We start from the raw sequence: 13647 nt of genomic DNA, 5'->3' as shown, positions 1-13647 counted from the left end.
AATTTACAGAGCTGATGATAGATGATAGATAATGATAGATCTATTGTTATTGTTTTGTTGTTATTTTCATTATTATTGAAATGGATTTTTGAAAAAATGAAAAACAAAATCCTTCACATGAATTATTGCCAGTGACAATTCTGACCTTCTTCTAAAGTGTCTTATTCATGGGCTGTACAAGATGGATGTACATGCAGGCAAAAACTCTAACCATATAAGGGTATTTTCTCCCAGACCGCTCCAGTCTCTTGCATATCTGGCTCAGAGATTGACAAACTATGTTACTCCAACAATAATTCTCTGACACAAACAGAGTGACCCATAATTCAATTCAATTCTGATACTGACTACCTAGAGTTAGTACAGACCCTACAGGTTAAAGACTCAGGGACTGCCCCCACTTCAGATACCCAGCTGCAAGTCCTGAGTCCCCATACTACCTGCATTTCTGTCCAACTTGGCTACAAATTTGGTGGTTCCCACAATCCCCCTTCAGGTTTGGTAAGTTGCTGGAATGACTCACAGAAAGTGCTATACTTAGGATTACTGGTTTATAGAGGATACAAATGAAGAGGCAGGTCAAGAGGTAAATAGGGAAAATCCAGAAGAGTCCCAAGCACAGTCTCTGTCTCTGTGGAGTGTAGGTGTGCCAACCTCCTAGTATATTGATATGTTTACTAACAAGGAAGTTCCTCCAAATCTCATTATTTAGAGGTTTTCATCAAGGTTTCATCATGTAGATGTGATTGATTAAATCATTGGCCACATGATTGAACTCCATCTCCAGCCTTCCACCTTCACTGACCTCCGGATAGGGTTGAAAGTTCCAATCCTCTTATCAGCTGGTTGGCTCCTTAGGTGACCAGCCCCCATCCAGAAGCTATCCAGCCGCTCTCCCCTACCCTACTTCTTGTGTCATCTTATTAGCATAAACTGGGTATGGTCAAAAGGATTAGTTATTAATTACGAAAGACGCTCATCACTCAGGAAACTGCAAGCATTTTAGGAGCTCTGTGTTAGGAACCAGGGAAAAAAGACCAAATATATTTTTATAATATCATGCAAAGTTTTCCAAATATTGATTAGTTTGAGTTTCTTCTCCTGTCTGTTGTGTTTTGGGGATTTCTAAGTAGGAAATTTTTTTTGTTCTTCAGAGAAAACAGTTTCGTGGAAACTGCCCTGACATAAGGTTTACAGAATTATTTATATATGTATTTTTCTGCAAAAATCATACAAACTAGTTTGCCTAAAATTCATACAGAGTTTATTTTATATTTTTGTTTGTATTTTGTAGGCTTTTGATGCGTCAAGTCAATTTGTTTTCCTTCTCTTTATATATGAAATTAAATATAATCTATTTAAAAAAAAATCACTTCTCCACTCTCAATGTATTTCTCCTTCGCTTTGTTTTTAATTCTGTCTAATATCAAGTTTATTCAATGATAAAACTATGGACTCAGAGTCAATCAAGTACAGTGTAGTGTTATATATACACACACATATATATATGTACCTTGAGATATATATCAAGTGTAATTATTTATGTATTTGTGTTTTAATCTGTTTCACTCTAGAATTTTCCTTTAAAGACATTCTGTCTTTAATGTAAATGTCTTCTTTTAAATATAAATATGCAACCTGTAAGAAAACAAAAGCATGGAGACAGAAAATCAGACACCACAAAATGTGGCTATTTCTTTTCCTTTTGATCAATCCAACATGCAAATATAAAAGCAGTTTGTTATTTAAAAAATTCAAGGGTTTTCCTTTTTTTTCTCGTAATGAAAATAGTAGCATAGTCATTAACTGATAACATGGAGAAAAGACATGCTAGCGATTTTTTCTTAATGAAGTGTTTAATATAGCTTCTCCAAGTTTTTCTATCTATCTGCATAATCACACATACATACACGTGAATATATATTTGTAATAGTAATGAGAATGCCTGTTTCACAGTGTTATGATGAGAATTGAGATCTTTTTTTGATATTTGCATATCTAAATGTATTTTAATCTCTCTGTTTTTAAACTTTTTAAGACAGTTGTTTCTTTTTATTTCTAGGTAACTTTCAAAGCATCAAGATATTCAGTTTCACCAGATTTAAAATATGTTCTTCTTGCCTATGATGTCAAACAGGTAAAGGAAAGATCTTCTTTGAAAAATACTTTTCTTTGTGATGCATTCAGTTGATAGTTCATAGTTTTACTTGGTCATCTACTCTCCTAGAGAAGATTTGGCATATTCAATAGCTGCAGGGGGACACTGATGACCAATATTGCATAAAAGAGGCTTGGAGATGATGTCCTTTCTTCCACAACTGGCTAGCAAATAACTGGGGCAATCTGCTAGGTGCCTGTGCTGGTCCATGTCCATCTCTTTTAGAGGGGAGTTTGGCAGAGTTTAGCAAATCCAACAAATGAGGATTTTTGACATTTTCAGGATAAACTTCACTATATACTTGAGTGTTTCATCTATGTATAGATTAGGGCGCTTCCTAATGGCTGTGCCCTGAGCTGCCTGCAATGTGTACAGTAGGAAGGGACTGGTGAAAATATTGGTTCAGGTTCTGATCACTGGATTCTTTGGTAGTATTTGAACATAGCCTTGTGGTTGCAGAAAACTCTGAAAGTGTGGTGAGCCAAGGATTCAATTCTGAACAAATAAAATGTTCTAATTACAATTAGTGTTTCATTATTCCATGTCAGCTCTATAGCACGATTAGAGCAATATGTATGGTTGTTGGGTATTTTGTACTTAGATATAATTCGAACTGTTAAAAAGCAAAGTAAATTTTGAAAAGGCAATTCAGCAGATTAGTTTCTGTAGAAAATAAATGATTGGAAATCACTCAAGAAAGTTTTATGTGCTTTAAGACAGACAATAAAAATTTATAGGCTTAAGGCAGGAAGCCTCGTATAATGCATTCAAAGCCTTTGAGCACATGAAATTTCACAGTTGAAGGGACCTTCTGTTTGATGCTTTTAGTCTTTTGGGGTAAAGATGTGCTATGTGCTTAGGCTAGTTCATATTTTCTATTTAAAATAATTAATTTACACTGAAAAAGTCAGGGAGACTGTAAACAAAGACATCTTTTGCTATTATAAGATGTGGCCTTTTTCCTTAAGTTTTGCTCTGTGTTATCTCTATTCATTGAGGCTTTGAAAAATCACGTGTAATAGTAAGAAAAACACTTGATTTTTATAAACAAAAATATTAGAATATCCCGAAAAGATTTTTAAATAACATTATTTATTTAAAGAGTTTTAACTTAAAATTACTGCTCTATTAAGCTGACAATGAACATTAAAAAAATATCAGCTTTCAGTAGCTACAATAATCAAAACTCTATGAAAATGACAGAGCGATAGACACATAGATCAGTGACACAGAATAGAAAACCTAGAAATAGACCCCCAAAATATGCCCAACTGATTTTTTGACAAAGCTGGAAAAATAATTCAATGGAGGAAAGATGGTCTTTTCAACAAACGATGCTGGAGCAATTGGACATCCATCAGCAAAATAAGCAAACAAACAAAAATACATTGACCTAAGCCTCATACTATATAAAAATCCAAAATAGATTATGGATTTAAATGTAAAATGTATATTGACAAAACTTTTAGGAAAAAGCTCATAGCAGGAAATCTTTGGGACCTAGGGCTAGGAAAAGAATCCTTAAACTGTACATCAAAATTACAGTGTATGTAAGGAAAAACTATTGGTCTCTGAAAGACCCTGTATTGATGATGAAAATACAAGCTACGGAATGGGAAGGAATATCTGCAATTCATATGTTCAAAAGGACTAATATCTTGAATATATAAAGAACTCCCAAAACTCAACAGTTACAAAAAAAACAGAACAAAACAACTATACGATCAGAAAATAGGCAACGATATGCAGAGACATTTCATTGAAGGGCACATACAGATGGCAAATAAGCTCATGAAAATATGTTCAACATTATTAGCCATTAAGTAAAAGCAAATTAAAATGACAATGGAATATCAGTACACACCCAAAAACATGGATAAAATTAAAAAAATAGTGACTAGATCAAATGATGGCAGGCATGCAGAGACATTGGACACTCATACGTTGCTGTTGGGAATGTGTAATGGTACAGCTACTCTGGAATATAATGTATAACGATAGGTTAACTTTGGATATTTGGCTAAAATATGTCAGGATTCTATGAGAATATAACTAACACCATAAACATATACCTATGGACCAATTTTAATATTTTGCCTTCTTTTTTTATTTTTTGCATAACTTCAGGAAAAATAAAGATAGTTTATGTCACATCAATCTTTGGAAGTGAGAGGAAGCTATTTAATAATTAAAATATGATCAAACTAATATAATTTCATTCATTTATTCATTTTATTTATTATCATCTATCAAGTGCAAACTACTGGGCTAGACATTATGCAGGATGGGTGTGTGTGTGTGTGTGTGTGTGTGTGTACACACATCTAGACACAAGATTAAACCATCTCCTTCAAAAACATACAATCAAGTAGTGGTGATATGACACGAACACTTATATCCCTGACACACAGCATTGAACGATGTGTCACAAGAGCAGTAATATTAAAGACTAGAGAAACTTTCCATTCGAGATAATCGTGTTGGAGAGGGAAGCACATGCTGGGCTTTGAAGGGCAAATAGGTAACGATGAGTAGAAAAACTTTCCAGGTGGAGGGACAACATGGGACTCCCTGGAGGCAGCAGTAGGTCTTCCAGGGACAGAAGTCAGTTCAGACTAGCCCACAGATTGACAATTTTGACAGATAAAACAAACTTGTAAATCAGATTGAGCCCAAATTATGAAAGAACTTGAATCCCATTCAACTCTATATGGTTTATGCTGAGATAGCAATATGGCGTCATTTATGGTTTTAGAATAATTTAATGCCGTGGTTACTTTGTGTATGTGTCCGTGTGTGTACGTGCATGGGTATAATGCCCATTAACAGAGATGGGAAAAAACAATCATACAAAATCCAACCACCTAAACACATCCACTAAAAGTATATTATATGTTTTATTCCTTTTATCTCTCTTTATACATAAATGTAGGGAAATAGGAATTATCATATATTAGGCATTGTTTTAGGCAAACACTGTTATTCTCATTTCAGAGAAGAGAAAGCCGACCTTAGAAAAGCTGGAAGGTGCAGGATCAGACAGATTTAGAAATTTACCCAAGCTCTTTCAGCTAGCAAGTAGTAGTTGCATACTAGCAAACTGGCTTGTACAATCATTTGTCTTTATCTTGTTTCTAAGGCAGGTGAGCTGAACTGGAAAACACAATCAAAGGCTGGATTCCAACCACTTACAGATACTCCCTATTGTTGGACCTTAGTTGTTTTCATGTTTAAAAATGTTTTGTAACTATTTTTGAGTATGTCTTCTTTTTTCCTGAATTTGGTATTTTTGTGGGATCCATATCCATAAATGGAATTTCTGTGTGAAAAGATATAGCAAAATTTTTAAGTGAACTGAAATTCGTAAGAGTTAACACAAAGTTAACAGTTTTAAAGTGAACAATTCAGTGGCATTCAGTACATTCACAACTGTGCAACCACCACCTCTGTCTAGTTCCAAAACATTTTAATCACCCAAAATGAAAACCCCATGCCCATTAATCAGTCACTTCCCGTTCTCCCTTACTCCACCGTCTGATAACTACAAATCTGATTCTTATATATGGATTTACCTATTTTGGATACTTCACATAAATGGAATCAAAACATATGTGACCTTTTCGTCTGGCTCCTTTATTTAGCATAATGTTTTTGAGGTTTATACACACTGTGGTATGTATCCATACTACATTCTTTTTTATGGTTGAATAATATTTCATTGTATGTAGGTACCATGTTTGTTTATCCATTCATCCATTGATGAACATTCAGGGTTTCTTCACCTTTTGACTATCATTGAATGGTGCTGCTATGAACATTTGTGCACAAGAATTTTTTGAGTACCTATTTTCAATTTTGGGGGTATATATTGAGGTTTGAAATTGCTAGATAAATGATGATTCTATGTTTAACTTTTTGAGGAACCACAAAACTGCTTTCCAAAGTGGCTACACCATTTTACATTCCCACCAGGAATGTATAAGAGTTTCAATTTCTCTGTATCCTGACCAACAGTTCTTATTTTCATTCTTCTTGTTATAGCTGTCCTAATGTGTATGAATTGGTATCTTATTGTGGTTTTGGAGTACACCTCCCTAACAACTAAGGATATTGAGCATATTTTCATATGCTTGTTGGTCTTTTGTATTTCTTCTTTGGAGAAATGTCTATTCAAGTCCACTACCTATTTTAGTTGTCTTTTTTTTTCCCTTTTTGTAGTTAAGCTTAAGAGCTCTTTATATATTCTAGACAGTAGACCCCTATCAGATATATGATTTGCAAATATTTTCTCCCACTCAGTAGATTGTTTTCCACTTTCTTGATAATGTCTTTTAATGTATACATTTTAAAAATTCTGATGAAGTATGACATCTACTTTTTTCTCTTGTTGTACATGTTTTTGGTGTCATATCTAAGAATCCATGGTCATGAAGTCTTACCCCTATGATTTCTTCTAAGAGCTCTGTAGTGTTGGTTCTTATATTTACGTTGTTGATCTATTTTGAAACAATTTTTCTGTATTGTGTGAGATAGGGGTCCAAGTATAACACATTTTAGGGTTCCTGTTATATATTGAAAAACTGTGCTCCAAAATGGTTATATTGGTTTATGCTGCCCTTAGACAATGTATGGCCTGTTATATTACTATGTTCACCCACAAAGAACTAAATCTTAAAGAAAGAGTAATTATTAAATTGATAGATTAGCCCAACAACTAACCAAATACATACACACACGTGCACACACAATCAGTATTAATTTTATAATACTGTTTTGTAATAATGCAGTAAATTGACCAAAACTTAGTGACTTAAAAAAAAGCATTTACTATTGCTCACTGTTTGTGTGTATCAGGAATTTGGGATAGGCTTGGGTGGGTGGTCCTGGTTCAGGATCTCTCATGAAGTTGCAATCAGGTATCAGCTGGGGCTGCAGTCATCTGGCAGCTTGACCGAGGCTGGAGGACGCACTTCCAAGGTAGGTCACTCACATGGATGGCAAATTGGTGCTGGGTGTTGGCATGAGTCCTCAGGCCTTTTCACATGAACCTCTTTGCAGTGCTGCTTGAGTATCGTGCTAACATGGTACCTGGATTTCTCCAGAGTGAGTAATGCAAGTGATAAAGACAGAAATTCCAATGCCTTGTGATCTATCTTTGGAAGTTAACTGTTACTTTCACAGTATTTTTGTTTTGTTTTGTTTTGTTTTGTTTGGTCACACAAGTCAGCTCTAATTCAGTGTTGGAGGAGACTACCAGGAAGTGACCATTTTGGGAGACTGTCTTACAGGCTGGCTAACATAGATCCCAAATGTTTCCATCCTACAAGCGAAGTATACTCACTCTTTCCAAAACCCTCCAAAGATTCATCTGTTACAGTCCAGCATTTTGTCAAGCAGATTAGTCTCCTCAGGCATGGTTCCTTGATGATAGTCCCTTAAGCAGATTTATATATTCATATATATACTCGTATATGTTTATCCATATAAATATAAAGATGTGCATACATTTAGATATTTATTTATTTTAATGTGTATTTGAATATCAGTTTGACTAATATCTCAATTTTGTTATTTTTGTGGTAAATAATATATTTATATACGCCATTCCTTTATCTTTTGTAATCTTTGTATGTTTTTTAAAACATCCATTTATATAATCGAATTATTAGTTAGATTATAATCTAATTATTAATCTAATTATCTAATTAATAGTTTTATTATCCGTTCTTTAAATATATCATCAATTTTTGGCTTTAGGTTTTTGTTTTGTGTGTGAGGAAGACTGGCCCTGAGCTATCATCTGTTGCCAATCTTCCTCTTTTTGCTGTGGAAGTTTGTCACTGAGCTAAGATCTGTGCCAGTCTTCCTCTATTTTATGTGGGATGCCTCCACAGCATGGCTTGATGAGTGATGCTAGGTCTGCTCCTGAGATCTGAACCGGTGAACCTCAGGTTGCCAAGGCACAGCATGCAAACTTAACCACTATGCCACTAGACTAGCCCCAAGCTTTAGTTATTTTTTGACTTAGAAAAAATTTGAGGGACTAGTCCCATGACCAAGTGGTTAAGTTCACGTGCTCTGCTTCAGTGGCCTAGGATTTACTGGTTGGGATCCTGGGCATGGACCTACACACCACACATCAATCCATGCTGTGGCAGCATCCCACATAGAAGAACTAGAATGACTTATGAATAGGATACACAACCATGTACTGGGGCCTTGAGGAGAAAAAAAAAAAAGAAAAAAAGAGGAAGATGGGCAACATATGTTAGCTTTGGGCCAATCTTCCTCACCAAAGGACAAAAAAAAGAGAAAGTTTGAATTCTGTGATAAAATTTATCTTTTAGATTGCTGTGTTTTCTTTTGTCTTTACACTTAGAAAAATGCCCACCAATATGATAAATATAAAATTGTACTGTTTTGTATTTTTCTGCATAAATATTTATTCTATTTTATTTACAATTGCTTATGGTGACAAATGATAAAAACTCACCTTCCTAATGATCATAATAATGAAAAAAACCTATCTTTTATATGAGTGAATGTAATCATAGCCAGTCACCTCGGAAGACTCCAAAAAATATTTTTGATGTATTATTAGCAAATCACACAACACAATTGAGAGATGTATGCTGGCTCATGGGTGCCACACCTGTCCTCAGCGTGAGTTTTCCCACAGCTATAATGAAGAGGAAGAAAATATGAATACTTCTCAAACTTACTGTCTTGAATAATCTTCTGGTATAAAGAGAAAGGCATGTGGTAGTAATTCTGCCTCAAGGATTCTGTGAGAGAGCAACTATAAAGGATCTAGCACTGGCTTTTGGAGTCAAGTAGCTTGCTCGAGAGAACTAATTCAGTCTTCTTTCCCTAGCAATCTCCTGAGTTTGAGTCAAATGTCACTTATTTAGTATAGGCTGAGTTTAGAAGGTGTTTATAGGTCAACAATAAGTTTTCCTATCTGTTACCTGTGGCATCTCAGTGTTAAAACACTAACCTGGGGTTATCAATGTTGAACAGCTTTATTCAGAGTTTGAGTTGATATAATCGTTCTGCCTGAAGTATGAAAAGTATGGTTCTGACTTTTTTAGCCTTTTACATGTTAACTATACTATTTAATCACTGCAAGGATCTGCCATTATAGTGTCCGTAGTCATAAAGCAAGTATGATTACTAATATAGGTTCATAGACAGTTTTTGAAGATTCTGTATCAGGAGCTGCATCACAACTAAATAATGTAAGATACAAACCAATAATTTTTTAGTACTTTGCAAAGAAGCCAAAATAATACTAATTTTTGTTTTGATATGAATTTCTATCAAACTTAGGCTAAATCTTTTCTCTTGAGATGCATGAGTATTAACTAATTCTAATATGAAAATATGAAGACTATTTCCCCATGTAAATTATTTATGCTCTATAATATTAAAAAGATAATTTCCACTAAGTGAGAAGTTGCTTTTCTTTTGGGGTTAGATTAATGTTTCTCATCGTCTGGGCCTATAACATGGCTCCTAGCTCATCTTCTCCATAGAATTCAAGAATATTTTATGCTTGTTGTAGTAGGAATCCCTAGATACATCAAGATGAATGCTTTTTGACTGTAAGAATCTTACATTATGGTAAAGGCTCTAAGATACATATTCCGCTAACTATATTACAAAGGAAAAAGAGGTAATAAGTGGGGAAAAGTGGAAGAAAAGATCATTTATGATTGGAAGGAAAGATGAGTCTTCTGTAGGGAGGTAGAGACTAAATGTTTGAGAAGATTGTCCTGCTTCAGAGGCATTTCGGGGTAATCTTGTAAGAGTCTTCCTTCCTCCTAACTCACTTTGCCTCTTTCAAAAAGGAGAAGTCTACTGGCAGTGGTAAAGTTTAAACCTGGCTGCCTCTACTGAAGTGCCTTGGTGGTGGGTGGAAATATCTCTGATAGTTCAGTTCTTTTATGCCCAGCCTACTACCCACAACTGTACTACCTGGATGACCTTTGTAGGCATCTCAGTACACAGAAACGGACTCTAAAGCAAAGTAAACCTAGAAACCCCCAGGTGGATGCCCCTACAATACTGGAGAAAGGAGCAATAAATCAGATAATCTTTAACACTTTCCTCTGGTTTTAAATGTTAAACTTACATGATCAAAGGCCAAATAAATAGACAAATACAAAATAAGTCCCACCTCATATATTCACATTGTTGAGTTTATCCAACTATTTTTTAAGACATAACAATATTTGAGATAAATATTTCTAAAATAAATGGTATATTTCCTGCATTATTAGACCAAGAAAAGAGAGCCCACTAAATGCTTTTCTCCCTGGCTTGTGACCATCTTTATAAACAGTGATTACTCTAAAATAACTCAGGGGGAGTTTTCCAGCCTGCATTCTCACATCTGCGTCCTTGTCTTAAGGATGGGTTAAGGATGAATGAAGAGTCCTAGAAACGAAAACAAGTACTGGATGATATCATTTATATATGGAATTTTAAACAGCTGAACTTGTAAAAGCAGAGAATAAAATGATGGTTATCAGGGGATGGTTGGTGGGGGAGAGGACAGATGCCATTTAGGGTAGAAACTTACAATGAGCAGTAAATAAGCCCTAGAGATATGCAGAGTACAGTGAATGTAGATATAATGTATCATAATCATCAAGCTTGCTAGGGGACTAGGACTTAATTATTTCGACTACTGAAAAGAAAGGATAATTATGTAACATGCTAGAGGTGCTAATTATTGCTACAACGGCAATCATATTATAATATATAAATGGATCAAATTAACGTGTTGTACACCTTGAATTTACACAATGTTATATGTCAAATATATTTCAATTAAAAATAGGAATCCTGGAAATGGAGGGATAATGTGCTTACATCATCTCTTGTTTGAGAGGATGCCATGACCCTAGTAGATTTGCCTGCAATCCATCTTGTGCCTTTTAATCAGTTTTCCACACTTGAGCTAAACTTATCCTTTTAAAAAGAAAAATATGATTGTGGTCCTCTGTTTAAAATCTTGCCAAGGCTTCTTGGGAAAGACACCAGAAGTCATAAGACAGCCTACAAGGCCCTGCCCACCTTTTCAGCATCCCCTCTCACACCTCTCCCTTGGCATTCAGCACTTGTGGGATTTCCTAGAGCACCCCTACAGCCCCTCTGCCTCCAGTCCTGAGGCTTCCACCACTCTTCTCCCTGGGACAGACTCCTGCCTCATGTTCTCTCCTTCATATCGATAACTTTTACTTATTGTTTTGATGTCACCTTGAACATATCTGACCCAAAGATCAAACTGTTCCAGACTTCCCTTATTTGGTCAAATTCCCCTATTATAAAAGTTTCATGGTACTTTCCCTCCCCTTGGTAGAATTTGTCACAACTCTAATTGTGTCCAACACATGCCTGGCATAGCATTGCTCAAAAACCACCCCCCAAAAACATAGTGTATGAATTAGTAAACCATAACCTCTAACAAACTTTTCCATAAAGAGCCAGATGAAGATAAGTTGCCCTTCTCTATGCCTTTATGGCACCTGGTTCATACTTACATTTTAATATTTCTGTCATTATATTGAACATGTCCTTCTATGAGTCCATCCCCTTGAGCAAACTATAAGACCCTAAATCAAGAACATTACTTCATGCATTTTAACGGCCGTAAAGTTTTCTACAGTGAACAGCACGTAGTAAACACTTAGTCAGTGTTTATGGAATGAAAGCAGTGATCCTCATTCTTGGCTTCTACATCAGAATCACCTGCAGAGTCTTAAAAATTATTAATGCTTAGGTCTTACCCTGCAGAAATCCTGATTTGGTTGATCTGGGATATAGCTCAAACAGTGGTGTTTTAAAAACTCCCCAGGAGATTGCGACGTGCAGCCAGGGTTATAGACGAATGAATTTAAATGCACTGATCTCTTCCACTTACTAAAGACTTTCCAGACTCCAAACAAAGAAAAGACTAGAGATAAAAATAAAACCTACTTTTCTTATACTGCATGTACTTTGTGCCAAAGTTTGTACTTATACACCTTTATTCCTTACACTTTCATTTTATAATCGTTGGTGTTATTCTTATTTTATTGGTGAAAATACAGAGGCAAAGGAGATTCCCAAATTTGTAGTAATATGACTTAAGATGGAAATTTTTTTTTTTCTAGAACAGTAGTTTTCAACATTTGCTTCCAGAATAGCAACATCAGGATCTCTTGGGAATTGTTAGCAATGCAGATTCCTGGGCCCTACCCTGACTCACTGAAACAGAAACTCCGGGGATGGGGCCCACAACCTGTGACTTAACAGGCCCTCATAATTCTGATACACATTCAAGATTGAGAACCACCTGTTTAGAGGCACTGATTCCTTAAAATCCAAGAGCTCTACCTGAGAAAAGAGCTAAGGAACCTGAACTTAACCATGCCTATGGCAATGATTTAGAGAAGGTACCGTTAGGAAAGATGATCTACCATTTTTTTCTTTGGTATTTCAAAATAATTTCATCCTGGATTTAATGTCCAGCTCTTCCTTTATGACCTTGGACACTGGTCTGTCCTCATTTTCCCTTCAAGGTGGAGGCTTAATCTGTCATATCTGAATTGTATGTGGCTTAGTGGGGAGCACATGAGATTTGGAGGAAAATATGTGAGTTTATATTTAGGTTATTCGTCTTAAATTTTCTAGCTAAAGTGTAGGGTGCACACAGTACCATGCACAGATGATGAGGATAGCCAGATGAATTTTTACAAAATGAACCCATCCCTGTAACCATCATGTGAATCAAGAAGCAAAACATTACTGCGCTCATTTCCAGTCACTGTCCATCACAAAGAAGACCACTGTTCAAGTTTGTAACATTTTAGATTAGTTTTGTCTACTTTTGTTCTATATATATATATGCATATATAGTATGTACCCTTTTTGTGTGTCTTCTTTAACTCAACGATAACTTTGTGAAATATGTCCTTATTGTCCAGTAATTGGATAGCCCCTTGTTCATTCCCCCTACTATATAGTATTCCACTGTATATATCATAATTTATTCATTCTACTGGTGATTGGACTATAAAGCATATATATGTTTTATATATATATATAAATAATAGATTTTTGTGTTGGATTATTTCTCTGATCACTTCCTTTCCTATCTTTACCCTGTTTATTCTTTGGCAACTATTTAAAAAAGGGGTTGTAGTAGAGGGAACAAACATTTGCTGAGTACTCAAACAGTGCCCCTTATATGGTCAGTGTGATTGTCAATTTAAACCTCCTGACGTCCTTGCTCCTTGGCCAGTGATATAATTGTTTACAGAGGGAGGAGACTTAAAGATGCTAACTAACTGACTAAAGGACACCACTTCACAGCTACAACACAATCCTAGATGCTAACTAAAGGACCCCACTTCACAGCTGCAACACAATCCCAGATGCTAACTAACTGACTAAAGGACCCCACTTCACAGCTGCAACACAATCCCAGATGCTAACTAACT

General features: G+C 35.5%; 1 protein-coding gene across 1 annotated transcript in view; it reads left to right on the top strand.

Annotated features, from left to right (window-relative positions):
• Positions 1–13647, top strand: part of DPP10 (dipeptidyl peptidase like 10) — a 610898-nt gene that overhangs the window by 320212 nt on the left and 277039 nt on the right. Inside the window, exon 5 of the mRNA XM_046659152.1 lies at positions 2063–2137. Coding sequence (XP_046515108.1) covers positions 2063–2137 — 75 coding nt within the window. The remainder of the gene's footprint in view (positions 1–2062; positions 2138–13647) is intronic.

This window comes from Equus quagga, chromosome 4 (genome assembly GCF_021613505.1).
Source record: "Equus quagga isolate Etosha38 chromosome 4, UCLA_HA_Equagga_1.0, whole genome shotgun sequence".
Lineage (NCBI taxonomy): Eukaryota > Metazoa > Chordata > Mammalia > Perissodactyla > Equidae > Equus > Equus quagga.
The sequence above is the reverse complement of the archived record's forward strand: the minus strand, read 5'-3'. Positions and strand labels throughout refer to the sequence as shown.